An 18730-nucleotide genomic window follows, 5' to 3' on the forward strand; every position below is an offset into this window, starting at 1 on the left:
TCTCTCTGCGTTCCTCAAGTGAGTACAGCTGCAACTTATCCAGATGTTCCTCGTATGGGAGATCCTTGAGTCCCGAGACCATCCGGGTGGCCATTCTCTGGACTGACTCTAGTCTCAGCACATCCTTACGGTAATGTGGCCTCCAGAATTGCACACAGTATTCCAGGTGGGGCCTCACCATGGATCTATACAATGGCATAATGAATTCAGGCTTACGGCTGACGAAACTCCTGCATATGCAACCTATGATTTGCCTTGCCTTGGATGAAGCTTGCGCCACTTGATTGGCAGTCTTCATGTTCTCACTGACCATCACCCCTAAGTCTCGTTCTGCTTCAGTTCTTGTTAGGATCTCGCCATTAAGGATGTAAGTCTTGCATGGATTTTGGCTGCCCAGGTGCATGATTTTGCATTTTTTGGCATTGAAGCCGAGTTGCCAGGACCTAGACCAGCGCTCCAGTAGGAGTAGGTCGTGCATCATGTTGTCAGACATTGAATTTATGTCTGTTGTGCTTTTGCCCACTACATTGCTTAGTTTGGCGTCATCGGCGAATAATAATTATTTTACCTCGCAGCCCTTCTGCCAAGTCTCTTATAAAGATGTTGCATAGGATCGGGCCCAGGACCGAGCCCTGCGGCACTCCACTGATTACCTCCGTCATTTCGGAGGGGGTGCAGTTCACCACTACCCTCTGAAGCCTACCTCCAAGCCAGTTCCCAACCCATTTCGTCAATGTGTCGCCCAATCCTATAGAACTCATCTTGCTCAGCAACCTGCAGTGTGGTACGCTATCGAATGCCTTACTGAAGTCCAGGTATATGATGTCCATGGACTCCCCAACATCCAGCTTCCTCGTCACCCAGTCAAAGAAGCTGATCAGGTTGGATTGGCAGGATCTCCCCTTAGTAAATCCATGTTGACGGGGATCCCATAGATTCTCCTCGTTCAGGATCGTATCCTATTGGCGTTTGATTAGAGTTTCCATTAGTTTGCACACTATTGATGTGAGACTCACCTGTCTGTAGTTTGCTGTCTCCATCTTGGAGCCTTTCTTGTGGAGTGGAATGACGTTAGCCGTCTTCCAGTCCAACATCTGCTATATAATCCACCCCAGATATGAGCATTTAGGGATCTTCATTGTTCTCCGAGGCTGGGACTTGAGACAGATGGGTAACGAAAGCACATGCCACAAAGGAAGCTGCAGCCTTAATCCCCATGGCCAAAGCTTCAAATTGGCCACTTTAAGGTTCCGAAAATCTTTTGACATCACACCTCCTTCACTAGACAAGGAGGTTTGTTTGGTGACCAGTGTCACCAGGAAATCCACCTTTGGCTGAACAAACAGCTGCTGGAAATCCGGAGCCATTGGGTAGAGTTTGGCCACAGTCTTAGCCACTTGCAGGGACCCTTCTGTTTGTGACCAGCTTTATGATGTCCGGATGCGAGGGAAAGAAAGCAGCCAGAACAACTGAGCCGCTCATAATTGAGCACTGCAACGAGGGGATTGAAGGAACTTCCAGCTTCAATTCTCATAGTGAGGTAGAAGTGATGCCTGCGCATGCAGAAGCTTTGAACAGTCCAGGGCCACTACTGCTTCTTGACCACTGCTCTCATGCAGAGAACCAGACTCTGCCAGAAAACTGTAACCTGGGAAATTGGACTTTCCATACTCTCAGTCTATGTCAGACTGAACCTCCTGGTCCAGCTCTGTGCCCTCAAATAGTTAGGGCACATGCTGATGGAAGATCCCGTGCCACCGCCTCCATCGGCAGTTCAAATAGGTATTCTACATGAGGCTCATAAAATTCAGGGTGAACCCTTGTATTAGGGGGTCTCAAGAACCCTGGCAGGGACCCCCGTCGGCCCTCCTAGGCTCTGTGACCACCTGCATTTGATCAATGCATCTTTGGAAGGCTGTGGAAAAGGTCTCTTCCATTAGGAATATGCCTCCAGCAGATCCCAGCCCTGGAGTACTTCTCCCCCACGCACTCCATCGCACGCAGGACAAGGATGTTCCTAGCATGATATAAAGGTAGGAAGGCCTGACACCCTGTAAATTTTAAGAAAAATCGAGGGGTTCTGAGGCAGATGGAGACTAGAAAAAAATATTATTTAAAATCCAAAATGGCTGCCACCAGTAAAAATGCACCAAAAATGGCCTATGGGGATTTCCCTGAAGTGCAACAAATGCAGGAAAAGTGGTTTTAGAGGTAGGGGACTTTGGATCTAGCTGCAGAAACCTTCAAAAGTCATTTTTGGAGTCCTGCTTCCCACCCCCCAATTTTCCCCATAGGCTACAATAGCCTTATTCACTGTGACATGTGGCCTGTCTGCTTCAGCTCAGGAATGCAGCTGGGATAAATGGAGAAGAACTCTGTCTCATAGGTTCGCCAAATGAATTTGGTCTTTGGGCTGGTAGTGGGATCAAAGTCGTTCTGAGCCTCAACCCCTGGAAAACCTCACGCCACAAAGGGGGAGAGGACAGCAGGCCCACTATTAATCCTGACCAAGCCGGGAAGGAGTCAAACAGCTTGCACTCAAGCTCTTCATAAATCAGGGATGTGAGCAGCTACGTAGGGGGATGGCCCCTGAGCTCAAAAAATACAAATGCAGGCTAGCTAGCTAGGTATGGGCCTCCGTCTGAACACTTAGAAAAAAGTACCTGAAAATAATAAAACCACAGAGCAGAGCAGAAACACTTCTGAGCTACCTGCTTGAGGGAGCAGGAAAAGCTCTCTAGGAAGGAGGCGGAGTTCAAAAATAACTGACAGCATTCTGCAAGCAACTTGCGGGTTCAGATGCAAAACCCTAGTATTCAGGACCAGTAGACACATTGCACTAGAACTAAAAATAAAAAAAGCTTATCCACAAAACTGCATGGCTGTACTAACAAGAGTCCATAACCAACAGTTCCACTATCACACAGAAAGAAACAACCACCAAGAATAGGTTTAAAATAGAGATGTGTAAAGGGTAATGGGTCATGGATTTGATATACTGCATTTCTGTGGTACAACCAAAGCACTTTACATTATGCAGGCATTTTTTCAAGCAGCAGTGATATCTAAAAGAATGTTTTTTTTGTAGACTTTATAACTGAATTAGAATGGTCTTACTGACATTTTAACATTTATAGTACAACTATACAGTACTAACACATTCTGAATTACTTGATAGAAAGATTGACAAAAATATATATATTCTTTTTAGTTTGATTTAGGATGTATTGCATCTGGTTGATAACTGTTCACTGGCTATACTTCATCCTGAATGCCTAGAACACATGAGTCAAACACAAGGCCTGTCGGGCAAATCCGGCCCGCTTGGCCATTTTATGTGGCCCACGGTGACTGCATGCCTGATACTATACTCTCCAGGAATCTCCTTGAGTTCCAACTCCCCCACTTACCATCTCTGAAATTTAAAATCTTTGGGCAGCCGATGCGAAGCCAGCCTCCCGCTGTCAGCCTGTTCCAGAAGTGTTTATTCTGCAGCATCCTGCCTACGCGGGGAGAGGAAGTGCTACAGAAAGAACACTTCTGGGGCAGGTTGATGGCGGGAGGCTGGCTTTGCATTGGCTGCCCAAAGATTTTAAATTTTAGTGGCGGGGAGGTAATAGTGGAGGAATTGGAACTGGGGACTGTCATACTGTAGGATCCAGCTGAGAGGGGAGGGCTGAGGTTGGGAATGAGGGAAGGACATGCTGCACGAACTACAGGGGGAGAGGGGTTGGGAAAGCAAGGACAGATGCTGCATGGGCTGGGAGGGGGTTGGGAAGGACAAAGGCTGCACGGGCTGGGGGTTAGGAAGGGAGGGAAAGATATGCTGCTGGTAGATGAGGGAAGAGAAAAATAAAATTCTTGGACATAGGTGTGTGGAGTGGGAGGGAAAGAGATGGTATACATGGGGAAGAGGGAGAATTGATGGACATAATAGTGGTGGAGAAGAAGGAGGGAGAAATGTTACACTGGGAGGGCGGAAAGATGACTCAAAGAAGGGATAGATGTCAGATTCCAGAGAAGGATGATGGAAGGAAGGAAGGGAGAGATGTAAGACCACTGGAATGGGAAAGAGAGAGAGAGAGATGCCAGACCACAGACTGGAAGGGAAGGAGGGGAGAGAGAGATGCCACACTGCAGGGAGAAGAGAGAGATGTTAGACCTCGGGAAGAGGGAGAGAGATTCCAGGCTTTGGGAAAGAGAGGCGAAATATGCCAGACCATATGAGGGGGGAAGGGGGAAGACAGATGTCTGACCATGGGATAGGGATGTGAAGATCACCTGTTATTAGGCCTTCACTAATGACCTCACAACAACTCAATGTGCGGATATAAGTAATATATATTTTATTAATAATAACAGTTTACAGAAACAAGTCTCAGCCTATTGAGTCAACAGAGTATATACTTCAAGCTTGAGTATACCAGGTGTCTGTCCTACCTAGGCTCCTACCAAGCTAGCTTTTATACATTCTTAACAATTTAAAACCACGTTACATGTTACGTTCTTAATCTCTATTGGCTATTCATAATTGTCATTTCTATCAGTTCATTGATTGGTTAACATTTTTACATTTCTGAGTCATATTGAGCGTGATGTCCTGTTTACCGAAAGACTCGCCTAATTTCCCGACATATGTCCTTTTAATATCAAGAATCATCAATTTCCGAGCAAGGGCTTATATTATTCCTCTTTATTTCTCTGCATAGTTTGTCAATTTCATATTCTTGTGGTTGATCTTATTTCTGGTAAATCAACTTAACCTAGGTTACAGAGATGTGTTAATTTCTTTCTGATGCCAGTAATTTTTCCTTTCTTCATACACAAACTTCTTGTTTCCCATGGTCAGCATGCCTGTTGTAAAAGATGCTTATGTTAGCAGAGAGATGTCACAGCTTGTTCAGGGTGTTTTTCAGGCCTGTAAAATGTATTCTCATATTTCTGTCAATCTGGGGATCTCAGGGGTCTCTATCTTCACCTCCACTTTCATGGAGGTCTTACCTCTTCACCTGTACAGGCCATTTCCTTCCCCTTCCTCGGATGAGATGGTATACCAAGATGGAGGGGAAGGGGAGACAGAGGGAGGAGATGGTACATAGCAATGGGTGCAGCAGGGAAGAGATAAGAATGCTTCTTATGGATAGATGGGAATAGGGAAGAAGAAAGAGGGCGGAGATGGTACACATGGATAGATGGGAAGACATGGAAAAGTAGATAGATTTTGAAAAGAAAGCAGAAAAATGGAAGAAAGTTGAATGTTACAAGTTAATACTAAAGATGGATGCAGAAAGTGAAGATGCATGACAGAAAGTGAAGAGCACATACAGAATGTAATGTAATGTAATTTATTTCTTATATACCGCTACATCCGTTAGGTTCTAAGCGGTTTACAGAAAATATACATTAAGATTAGAAATAAGAAAGGTACTTGAAAAATTCCCTTACTGTCCCGAAGGCTCACAATCTAACTAAAGTACCTGGAGGGTAATAGAGAAGTGAAAAGTAGAGTTAGAGGAAAAATAAAAATAAAATAAACATTTTAATAAGACAGCATTGATCTAAATACTTTGGAAGGTAGAAGAGAGGAAAGAAAGGAATAGAAGCAGAAGGGGGAGCCGTTGAACAGTAGAATTCTGGAGAAATTTAAATGATAGAAATAGAACAAAACAAAGACAAAAGGCAAAACAATAGATAAGATTAAAGATAAATCATAAGCTGGAAAGAAAAATAAAATAAAACTTTGTCTTCAATCCACGGTTTCAGCGTCAGTGATGAAGTGGAGCAAGTAAGTTTAGGAGGAGCGATTGACGTTTCCAGAAAGGGCTTCTTCAGGGAAGAGACTTGGCCGACAGTCCCAGGATGCCTATGTCTCCTCCCCTGCGATGTTCTCCCATCCATGCATTTCCTCCCAGACACACTGCCCGTGCCCCAGCCGCTCCAAGGAGGCTGCCCCAGATGAGGCCCACGGTGAATGCAGGATTCTCTTCTCTGCGGGAAAGCCGCCCGGAGCCGACAGTCGATCTTCTTAGCGGATTGCATGGGGGGAAGAGTTCACACTCTTGGTAGGATCGGGTCTGTGTGCTCTCGGTGGTTGTGGCTGGTCTTGTTGCTGCTTAGGTGTAAAAGCAGTTGATCTCCACTGCTGCTGATATTTAAAAGCAGGTAGATTGATCTCTCCAATGGACTGCAGGGGGAGGAGTTCACATTCCTGGCAGGATCGGGTCTGTGGGCTTTTGGTGGTTGCGGTAGGTCTCGCTGCTGCTTGTATGTAAAAGCAGTTGTTTTTCTACTTCTGCTGATATTTAAAGCAGGTAGATTGATCTCTTAAACTGGATATAGGGGGAGGAGCTCACATGCCTGGCTGGATCGGGGCAAGGGCTCCTATTATAGTCAGCTGGTCTTGCTGCTACTTAGGTGTTAAAGCAGTTGATCTTCCTAGTGGACTGCAGGAGGTGTGGAGCTCACAAGAAGTACAAAGACTGGGAAAAGATGGTTAGAAAATCAAAGTCACCAGACAAAGTCACCAGACAACAAGGGTAGGGGAAATGATTTTATTTTCAATTTAGTGATTGAATTGTGTCAGTTTTGAGAATTTATATCTGCTGTCTATATTTTGCACTGTTCATGAAGTAATGTATTTGTTTCCATTTCTCTGGGGTTGTATTGTATGCAGAGTCTTGCATCTTAGGGTTTTGTTTGCATATATTTGCATAGGGGTTATCTGTGCTCTGGTAGGAATGAATGTTGAGTAGTATACAGTGTTGCTTTGTGTAGTTTAATTCTGTGGTTAACCAATATTTGTTGTTAATAAAATTATATTGTGTGTATATATGAAAAATGAATGGGAAAATGTTATTGCAATTAATACTATTATGGGGGTGGGGTCTAGGGTAGAATTTTTGCCCATCCAAAAACAAAAAAGCGTTCCGCTGCCTATGCCTAGAATGACTATTTGAATAAAATTGGGATTAAATAACATCTGCAAGATGAAAATAATCAGGTGAATCGCTGAAATGGTGTCTCAGGGTGAGGAAGGATCGATCTATGCTTCTATTAAGACTAAACCCCTCTTTTACGAAACTGTGATAGCCATTTCTAGCGCAGAGAACCGTGCTGAATGGCCTGCGCTGCTCCCGATGTTCATAGGAACTCTATGAGCATCGGGAGCAGCGCGGGCCATTCAGCATGACGCCACACGCTAGAAACTATTATCGCAGTTTCGTAAAAGGAGGCCCAAGTATCTTAATAAAAAATTCAGCCCGCGACTTAGCCTGTGTTTTAGAATTTGGCCCTTTATGTGATTAAGTTTGACACCCCTGGCCTAGATGGAGAAAGATTACAAAATATATTCCAGTTTTGAAACTGAAGATATTTATATTATTTGGATTTTAATTCTAAGTTTATTTGACTCCATTTAAAAGATGCCATCTAATTAATGTATGTATGTATGTCCTGGGATAAATCACAGTTACTTACTGTAACAGGTGTTATCCAGGGACAACAGGCAGATATTCTCACAACCCACCCACCTCCCCGGGTTGGCTTCTTAGCTGGCTTATCTTAACTGAGGGACCTCGCACCTACGTCGTTCACGGTGCGGGCTATCATGAACTTTCTAAAGACTTAAAGTGGCGATGCACTTTTAAAGTGGTCGTACCGGGGCTCCATCGGTGACGTCACCCATACGTGAGAATATCTGGCTGATATCTGCCTGCTGTCCCATAACAGGTGCTATCCAGTAGTACATTGCTACTTGATTATCCGTGCGAAGAGGAGACTAGGGGGCAGAGACGATGATGGAAGGCCTTGAGCGCCAGGAAATTGATGTGAAACTTCCTTTCTGTGGCGGTCCAAAGGCCTTGAGTCTGAAGATCGTCCGTATGTGCCCCCCCCCAGCATACGGAGATGCATCCGTGTTGATGACCTTGTGATAAGGGGTAAATGAAAAAGGAGACCTCTGGAGAGATTTAAGGAGATCATCCACCATTGAAGCGACTGCAGAAGAGATGATATTACAGAGATATGCTGTGAGACACGATCTGTCGCTTGAAACCACTGAGATGCAAGGGTCCACTGAGGGGTATGAAGGTGAAGTCGTGCCAATGGAGTCACATGCACAGTGGAAGCCATGTGACCTAGAAGAACCGTCATGTGGCAGTGATGGATTGAAGTGCTGACAAAGACGGATGAGAGTTTGAAGATGATCCTGAGGGAGAAAGGCTCTCATGAGAGTGGTGTCTAGTATTACCCCAATGAACTGCAGACGTTGAGTTAGAATGAGATGTGATTTGTGGAAGTTGACTTCGAATCCTAGAACCTGAAAAAAAGAAATGGTCTGAGATGTTGCTCGGACCACTTCCTCAGATGAAACAGCCTTGATCAACCAGTCGTCCAGGTTAAGGAAGACTTGGAGGCTGTGCGATCAGGCACTTTGTGAAGACTCTGGGAGAAGATGCCAGGCCGAAGGGAAGAACCTTGTACTGCTAGTGACGTTGATTTATCTGAAAACGGAAGTATTTCCTGGAAGCCGGATGAATTAGGATATGTGTGTAGGCTTCCTTAAGATCCAGAGAGCATAGCCAGTCGTTCTGATTGAAGAGAGTATAAAGCAGGGTGAGAGAAAGCATTCAAAATTTCTCCTTGACCAGAAATTTGCTGAGAACTCTGAGATCCAGAGTCTTCCCATCTTCTTTGGAACTAAGAAGTAACAGGAGTAGAATCCCTGATTCTGCTGAGAGAGGGGAACTTCCTCGATGGCATTCAACAGGAGAAGGGATTGAACCTCCTGGAGAAGGGAGGACTGTGCAGGGTCCAAAGCAGACTCTCTTGGAGGATGGTCTGGAGGCAGGGTGTGAAAATGGAGAAGTAACCCTGACGAATGATGGTTAAGACCCAGAGGTCTGATGTTATGAGCTCCCAATGAATGATGAAAAACTGGAAGCGGCCTCCAATGGGCTGAGTGTGGTGACTGTGGCTATGCAACCAGAAAAATCACACCAAAAACAGCATGTGGAGATTTTCTGAAAAAATTTTTTAAAAACGCTGAAATAGGGGTTTTGGAGGTGGGAGACCTGAACCCTACCCATCAGAAACTGTCAAAGATGATGTTTTTAGACACCCCCAAACCCCCCGGGATTTCCTCATAGGAAATAATGGGGCTGTACTCAGTCTCAGCAGTGCCTGCCTGACAGCTTTATTTTCTCACTCACTGCAGCTTTAAATGAAAGGAAAGGATTTTCTGCCTCAGAAACTTCTCCAAACAGTCCAATCTTCAGAATCTTCGGGCTGCCAGTTGAACAGGACCCAACCTAAACCTCCACCCCTCGGAACATCGACTGGGGACAGGAAAACGCAGCCTGAGGTCTCTTACTCAGGGAGCATACAGCCTGCATTTAAGCCTCTGACAAGGTCAGAAGGCATGCTTACTCCCAGGAGAATGGACCCAGAGCTCTGATGGTGCCAGGCTTGCTCCATAGGTCCACAGCAGGCTTGCTCCATAGGTCCACCTGAAGCTTGCCCTGTGAAGCTGCAATCTGGCTCCACGGGAACTGCTTCCTTTCCCAGGCAGAGAACTGTGAAAAAGGGGCCTCAAGGCACCAAAGCCACTGAAAAGAACAAACTCACGTAGGAAAAAAAATAAAATAAAATAAGCAGAGCAGATCAGAAACACTTCTGCATGGTTCATTTGCAGAAAGAAATAACTGTAGGAGGCAGTGTTCCCTCTAAGCGGGCGGGTGTTGTGAGCAAACTTTTTTCACCGTGAGCCAAAAATATCGGGCGCCAGCAAGTTATGAGCCAACTCGCCCGATTCTCCTCTCGCCGCCCTGCCATCTGCCGTACGCCTCTTCCGATCGTGCGCTTGACGAGAAACGTGTGCGCTGCGATGTAATATTTTGTGCGCCAGCGCACGCCAGCGCAGCTTAGCGGGAACACTGGTTCAAATGGTTTTATTTATTTCCCCAAATTTATTTTTGTTATACGCATTGAAAATATTTGATATTGCGTTTAAATCAAAATCTCAATAAACTTGAAACGAGTGCCCGTGAGATTGTGGGAGGGTTAAATACTCAAAACTTAGAAGTTTTTGCTACGCCAGCTTTCTGGTATCTTTACATACAGTGGCGTACCTAGCATATGTAACATCCGGGGCCCATCATTTTTTGGCACCCCCCCCTATCTGTAAGAAAAACATGATTTTTAGTAACAAACCACACGTCACACATGAGTACCTAGGAAAAGGCAGCATCTTACATATTGCAGTGAGCAGTACATCAATACACCCATTGTAAAACTAAACAAGCCAGACCAGCACAGATCAATCCTACACCGTCAATCCTAACAGAAAACCATGTCTTTCGAATACACAGAACACAGAAAACACCTTCGCCTAGTAAGGAATATGTAATCACAAACTAACCCCTCCCTCTTTTACAAAACTGTAGTGTGGATTTTAGCTACGGAGGTAACAGCTCTGATGCTCATAAAATTCTGAGCATCAGAGCTGCTACCACCAAGGCTGGTGCTAAAAACGCTTCACAGTTTTGTAAAAGGGGGGATAAAATAAAAATACATAGACAAAGGTTAAATTGAACCAGCAAGAAGCTGGACTCTGCATACAATGCTTCACAGAAACAGTGACACATGTCTCCTAAAGCAATAAATAAATAGAAATTTTTTTCTACCTTTGTCTTCTGTGGTTTCTCCTTTCCTCATCTTCTTGTAACTCTCTTCCTTCCATTCACTGTCTGCCGTCTCTCTTCCCCTATATGGCATCTTCTCTCCTTCTATGCCCCTTCCAGAAACTGTATGCCTCCCCCTTCCATCTCTCCTTTCACCCCATTGGTCTGGCATCTCTCTCCTCGCCTTCCCTCTCCCACACCTCTCCTCATAGTCTGGTATCTCCCCTTCCCTGATTCTCTGGCATCTCTCTCCTTTCCTTTTCTTCCATCTTTCGCTCCCCCTCCATGCTCTCACATCTCCCCCTTCCTTTTCCCTTAGACTGGCATACCTTCCTCCTATGCTCCAAGCCCTGGCATCTCCTTTAATTCCCTCCCTCATCTTCCTTCTCCCTCCAGCTGGGTACCGCAACACTCTTCCCTGCAGCTCTGCACTTCCCCACAATTGCCATGCTTCGGTTCCTCTTCTTCCTTCCTTCCTCCCCCCCCCCCCCGCGGGACCCTGCGGCACCATCAACTCTTACTCCCTCTAATGTCGGCCCTGCAGCTCCAGACTTCCTCGCACCTTCTCCCCTCCCCCTTTGGATCGCTATTATTTTAAATGTTATAGCCGCGGAGCTGTATCCATCAGTGGAGATGTCTAACCTCGGCCTGCCCCGGAACTCTTACTGCAGCAGCCGCCCGTCTAGGCAGGAACAGGAAGTCACTGTTGCAGTAAGAGTTCCGGGGCAGGCCGAGGTTAGACATCTCCACTGATGGATACAGCTCCGCGGCTATAACATTTAAAATAATAGCGATCCAAAGGGGGAGGGGAGAAGGTGCGAGGAAGTCTGGAGCTGCAGGGCCGACATTAGAGGGAGTAAGAGTTGATGGTGCCGCAGGGTCCCGCGGGGGGGGGGGGGGGAGGAAGGAAGGAAGAAGAGGAACCGAAGCATGGCAATTGTGGGGAAGTGCAATCCCCCCAATGCGTCCCCTTACCTTACCTCCCCTTACCTTTGCGACGCGTGTGTGCGCTGTGAAGAGAAACTTTGCGCTGCGATGTAATATTTTGTGCGCGAGCGCAGGCCAGCGCACCTTAGCGGGAACACTGGTAGGAGGCTCTGTATTCCTCTGCTATGTAGGAGGAGCAAAAAAACAATGTGTATGGCTTTCTGCAAGACCTAGTTCACGGGTATAGATTGATTATGTCAGATGGTATAATGATAACATAGTGCAGGCTGAAAGACAATTTTCAAACGGAGGAAAAAGCCTCAGACAAGGGCCCTCCCACCTCCATAATGGTGGAATAGTGGTGATGGAGCATTCACCTCACCGGCTAAAAAATCTCCTTAAAATGAAACAAGCGCTGTGCTGTGTTATGCTTAGCTTGGAAGATATTTCAAGATAGATGGAAAAACATATTCAACTTATCTTCTGTTGATCGGTGTACTGATCAACAGAACATAAGTTGAATATGTTTTGTCATCTATCTTGAAGGTGTACCGATCAACAGAAGATAAGTTGAATATGTTTTTTCATTTATCTTGAAATATTTTCCAAGCTAAGCATAACACAGCACAGCACTTGTTTCATTTTAAGGAGGTTTTATAGCCGGTGAAGTGAATGCTCCACCACCGCTATTCCACCATTGTGGAGGTGGGAGCACCCTTGTCTGAGGCTTTTTCCTCCGTTTGAAAATTGTCTTTCAGCCTGCACTGTGTTATCAATATACCATCTGACATAATGCATCTTACTGTTGTGGAAGTATTTTATTAATTACTGTTGGTTTTCACAACATCTTAGTCTTTTTGGCTATATATCACGGGTACAGATTGAATACCTACTGTACAGACTCCAGAGTGGATGTAACAAGAGAGCTACTTTTATTGCACCTTCTTGAAACATGATATGAATTTGAATTTTTTTTAATCCCATCTTTTCATTTTTCAGGGATAGAATAGAGTTGTGGAAACAATTTGGAAATCCTGAAAGCCTGCACACAGTTCCAAAGCCATATAGTGGGCACATTAGTACCTACAAACTCTGCACCTGCTCTGCATCAGGGTTAGGTCCACAGCTGAAACCAGATGTAGGTATTTCCAAATGAAATTCCTGTGCATCGTTGTCAAGCTCTAGCCTTCTCCAATTCTTCAACATAGGTAGGGCAATTTTTCAACCCCTATTTCACCTGGTTATTACCTAGTTACTTCAGAAAATTTTTGAAAATAGTCATGCAAGCTATTTTTAAACATACAACATTGATTTAAAAAAATGCAGAAAAAAAAATGATTAGTACTCAAGAATAAAAGTTAGCATACACTGCTTTCCAATACAACTGCACCATAAAATTTTATAAAATGAAACCCTGATTAAGAAGAATCCAGATATGAATCTTATGCATGAGCAGCAACATAGAAGGGAATGTACTCACTGGGTTCCTTGAGTCGTAGCTGGATGGCAGGACTGTCACTCTTATCACGTTTAATTCCAAGCACTTCCTGTTCCCACTCTCGTTCCCGGTTCTCCTCTTCGATTTGCCGCTCAGCTTGGCTGTAGATACGCAAAAGCCGGGAGCACAAAATCTGGTGCAATCGCAAGAAAATGTACCAGTTGTTGTTGACATAAAAGAGATTATACACTTCATCCAGTCCTCTCAATTTCTGGGCTGCTGTGCTACTGAAAAGAAGTTTGGCCTTGGGGACACTACTGCCAACCCCATTGTGCTTTTTTGCCATTCCAGTAGCTTCATCAATATCCATTTCTTCTTCTTCTTCCTCTTCAATATCCGAGAGTATGCCTCGTTGAGCAAAAAGCAGATCTGGGATGAAATGATACATGATCTGTTTGATTTTGTATTTGTCCTCCTTCTGGATTCCTGTCTGCCGTTTCACATGATGGATAATAAGTCCTGCAGCATCATCCAAGATCTGTTTGTCTTCATAGGTGAGTGTCATATGTGGTCCTATTGGCACACTAGAATTATCCTCTGAAGCCTGCTCCTGCCGCTGAAGGGGAAAAAACAAAACCCCAAAACCAAAATAAGCTGTACACACTACCAGGTTAGTCTAATATTCTATTTGTTCTATAACAGTCAAACATAAGCAGTGGCAACCCCCTCCCCAATACAAAAGAAAAATATATAGAACTATTGAAAAACATTACATGGTCAAGTCCCATTATTATGTGGATAAAGTGTACTGTGAATGGATGAATGAAACCTTTTCAGCAGCCCAACATGGTAACTATGGGGTAGTATGAGCCATTGTAGCAAGAGGCGAACGTCAGCTTCTAATCGGCACGCTAACATGGAGCAACTCAACATCCAAACAAACCAGGGGGCTTCCAGATGTGTGTCCAAAATGACAGTGCAAAGAACTCTGCTGTGAATGGGGCTCTAGAAAAGACAGCTGGTGACTGCACCTATGCTCATTAGGGTTCATCACAAAAACGTCTGCAATTTGCACAGGAGTACCGACTTTGGACTTGCACCAACTGGCAGAAAGTTGCCTTCTCCAATGAGTCAAATTTGAGCTCTATCGAACAGATGGACATTGACGTGGCTGATGTGAAACTGCCGAGAACACACACCCAACAACCACTGTTGGATGTACACAAGCTGGTGGCAGCAGCGTTAAGGTCTGGGGAATGTTTTCTTGGAATGGTCTGGTCCCTTGATACCTTTGGAAGTCACTTTCAACCAATATGGGTATCTCTGCATCCTTGCCAATCAAGAACACCCATACACGTTGATGGTCTTCCCTATGGCCAATGGGATCTTTCAACAGGACAATGTGACATGTCATACCGCCAGAACTGTTTGAGTGCTTTGCAGAGCATGATCAAGACTTCCAGCTACTTCCCTGGCCTACAAATTCCCCAGACCTTAACCCAATCAAACACATTTAGGACCACCTCAATCAACGTGTTCGACGAATGAATCCACCACTACGCACCCATCAGCAACTGATAGATGAACTGTAGTTTACATGGCTCCAGTTACCTCTAGCAACCATCCAGCATTTTATCAAGTCACTCCCATGGCGCCTGACTGCCGTCCGTGCTGCCAGAGGTGGTTATTCTGGATATTAGCAGGTGGTCATAATAATGTGACTCGACCGTGTATTATATACTACCTAGACATGACAGATCTTGGGTGTTTCAGTAAACGGTTTATTGCATAAGCAGCCCCATAAATATTAGTCAGTTAAACCATTTATGGTCATCTCCTGATGTTAAATTAGAAGAAGCACAAACAATTTATCGTGTATGGTTTAGAATAGAAGATTAGGTTTTTACCCTTTGATAATCTTTTCTGTTAGTCCCTGTAGGATTCCACATGCTAGGTGTTCAAACTCTTTCCACAATCCAGGAGTTGCAGAAATCCAAACACTTTTCTAAGCACATACTCATCTTCCTTAGAGTGAGAGCCAGAGCCATCTACAGTTGAGTCCCAAAGCCAAGCAACATACCTGAACAAATCCATGACAAGGGGGGCATGGGGGAAGATCCCCAGCAACATAAACAATTTTTGAACTGGTCTGCTCTGCAAAACATGAACAAGTAATAACAGGCACAAAGGAAATCCAGAAAAACATTGAGGAACAACATAGAACTAACCTGCCGTGTGCAACGAGCACCCCAAGAAACAGCCTTCAGCAATGCGCATACTCACAGAAAACTCCTCACAGGAACCGGCAACTGGCTGGAAAATCTTCAAGCCTATAAGAATAACTAAGGCAGAAAAAAGCAGGCTATTCCAAAGAGAGTGTATACAGAGAGGGTGGGTCATATGGAATCCTACAGGGACTAACAGAAAGAAGATTATCAAAGGTAAAAACCTAATTTTCCATTCTGTTACGTCCTTTCCAGATTCCATACACTAGGTGACGTACCAAAGCAATAATAGAGACACAAGAGCCTGCCCTTAACACCGAGGTCCCGAAAGTGGAAACAGAATGAACAGTCACATCCACTCTGTAAATCCAGGTAAAAGTATGAAGAGAAGACCAAGTAAGCTGCCGTGCAAATTTTATCTGGATGAATCATGTGAAACTCTACCCATGACTTAGCAACACTTCTAGTCGAGTGGGCCTTAAGAGAAACTGGCAGATGCTTGCCATGAGCGATGTAAGTCGTGGAAATGGCCACGCAAATCCATTGAGCTATCGAGAACTTGGATGTCGACCAACCACAGTGAGATGCAGCAATCAGGACAAAGAGGTGATCAGACAGCCAGAAAATCATTAGCCCTCTCAAATAGTGGAGCAAGATTCTCCTGACATCCAACTTGTGTAAGATCTGATCCTCACACTCTAGCCTGCGAAATGAAATGCAGGCAAACAAACCACCTGATTGACATGGAAGGCAGAAATCACCTTTGGTAGAAAGGAATGTACAGTACAGAGGACAATTCATAGAAACATAGAAAGATGACGGCAGAAAAGGGCTATAGCCCATCAAGTCTGCCCACTCTACTAACCCACTCCAATAAGTCTAGATGCTAGTGATTCGTCCTACATAGGGATCACACGTACATGTCCCATTTACTCTTAAAGTCAAGCACGCTGGTGGCCTCGACCACCTTCACCGGAAGCTTATTCCAGTGATCCACCACCCTTTCCGTGAAAAAATACTTCCTGGTATCACTACTAAATTGCCCCCCTCTGAGTTTAAGCGGATGCCCTCTTGTGGTCGAGGGTCCTTTGGAGAAGAGGATGTCGTCTTCCACCTCGACACGTCCTGTGATGTATTTAAATGTCTCAATCATGTCCCCCCTCTCCCTGCGTTCCTCTAGAGTGTAGAGCCGCAGTCTGCTCAGTCTCTCTTCGTACGATAGACCCTTGAACCCCGAGATCATCCTAGTGGCCATTCCTGCATCTGTAGTACAGAGACAGGGTTCCCTGCACGAAAGTGCCTGAAGCTCCAAAATATGCCATGCTGAGACAATGGTGACTAGTCTTAATTATTAGATCCAGAATAGAAGCATCCTTCAGTGTCTATTCTCCCTAGAAATGGGCCATATCTCCTTAACCCCACTACTGAAAAAACCTGACCTAGACCCCCTCCACACCATCCAGCAACCGTCCAATAGCAAACATTCCTCTCCTTACCAAGATGCTAGAATCCATCATATCCACTCAACTATCTTCCTACCTTGAAAAATTCACCATTCTTCTACCCTACCAATACGGCTTCCATCCCAACTTCAGCACCGAATCCCTTCTGACCTTCTTAATCTCAAAAGTTCAACATCTCCATTCTTGCAACAAGTTCGCCGTCCTTCAATTCGACCTCACTGCAGCTTTTGATGTCGTCCATCATGATATCCTAATTTACTAACTCACCGAGATAGGCATTAACTCCACAGTCCATGACTGGTTCTCGAAGTTCTTACGCTCCCGCTCCTACACAGTCAACATGAAGGGCACTTCTTCCTCCCCCTGGAACTCGATATGTGGAGTCGCACAAGGCTCACCTCTCTCTCCTATCCTCTTCAACATTTACATGTCCTCCCTTAATTGAGTGGTCTCCACAGTGAGCACCCAAACCTGACAGGCTGGCATCCGTCATAAGAGTCATCCACACTGAGATCCAAAGAAGCATGCCCTGGTAGAGAACTTCTCCCTGAAGCCACCCGCTCAAACTGCTGCGAACCAGTGCCATCTAGGGGAGCGGAATCTGAAGTGGTTGACGAGCCACTACAGCCTTACGAGGCAATGGAAGAAAAAACAATGTACCAATATACAAAAAGACTTGTTCCCAGTAGCGGTCCAAAAGTGGATATTCCCACCACATATGTAACAGAATACCCCCTCTAGCCACAGCCTCGCCAACACTCAGTGCTCATAGCACGGGAGAACTTCTGGCACAGCACAGCACAGGGGAATAGTGTCACCGAAATAGCACCTTCACTGCATTTTCCACCAAGGGACTGCTAAAGGAAGACAGAGCCATCACCAACAAACTGAACACATTTTTCCATCTGTACTTACCGAAGAGGATATACACAACATACCGGAAGCTGACAGGCTATACGCGGGAAACGAAGATGGGAAACTTACTGGGTTGACGGTCAGTCTAGAAGAGGTATGCAGGCAGATTGATAGGCTTAAAAACGATAAATCCCCAGGACCAGATGGCATCCATCCGAGGGTAATCAAGGAACTGAAAGGGGCTATAGCTGAACTGCTTCAACTAATAGCCAATCTGTCGATCAAATTGGGAAGGATTCCGGAAGACTGTAAAGTGGCGAATGTTACGCCGATCTTCAAGAAAGGTTCGAGGGGAGATCTGGGAAACTACAAACCGGTGAGTCTGACTTCGGTACCTGGAAAGATGGTAGAAGCGCTGATAAAAGACCGTATCATTGATCACCTTGACGGACCCGATCTGATGAGGACCAGCCAGCACGGCTTCAGCAAAGGAAGATCTTGCTTGACGAACTTGCTGCTCTTCTTCGAGGGAGTAAACAGGCAGATAGACAAGGGTGACCCAGTCGACATTGCATATTTGGATTTTCAGAAGGCGTTCGGACAAGGTTCCGCATGAACAACTACTTTGGAAAATTGCGAGCCATGGAATAGAGGGTGAAATACTCATGTGGATTAAAAACTGGTTGGCGGTTAGGAAACAGAGAGTGGGGGTGAATGGACAATACTCGGACTGGAAAAACATCACAAGTGGAGTGCTGCAGGGTTCGGTGCTTGGACCCGTGCTCTTCAAATTGGTACGATGAGTGAGGTGATTAAATTTGTAGATGATACGAAGTTATTCAGAGTAGTGAACACGCAGGGGGACACTTCACCGCATATTCCTTCTTTTAACAACAATTGCCTCTTACGAGGTACATTCAATCCACGAACATTGAAACTGCAAACACAGACAGTATTACCATCCTTTCTCTTCATCATCCCACTTTAAAATCCTGTCCCCTGAAAACTACCCACCCCCCGCCCCCTCCTTCTCCCCTCCCATTCCAATTCTGTCTCCCTCCATGACTTCGTGTGACATCCCTCAACCCATCATGACTCATCCACACTACCCATCCACCCGTCCCATATACACTCTCACACACC

The 18730-nt window shown here is 45.2% G+C and overlaps 1 protein-coding gene across 10 annotated transcripts in view; it reads right to left on the reverse strand.

The window, feature by feature from the left end:
• Positions 1-18730, reverse strand: part of SIN3A (SIN3 transcription regulator family member A) — a 290548-nt gene that overhangs the window by 82828 nt on the left and 188990 nt on the right. For all 10 annotated transcript variants that reach the window (XM_033920021.1, XM_033920025.1, XM_033920024.1 and 7 more), the window contains one exon: positions 13087-13660. In XM_033920021.1, the coding sequence (XP_033775912.1) occupies positions 13087-13660 (574 nt within the window). The remainder of the gene's footprint in view (positions 1-13086; positions 13661-18730) is intronic.

Source organism: Geotrypetes seraphini, chromosome 14 (genome assembly GCF_902459505.1).
Source record: "Geotrypetes seraphini chromosome 14, aGeoSer1.1, whole genome shotgun sequence".
In the NCBI taxonomy this organism is placed as follows: domain Eukaryota; kingdom Metazoa; phylum Chordata; class Amphibia; order Gymnophiona; family Dermophiidae; genus Geotrypetes; species Geotrypetes seraphini.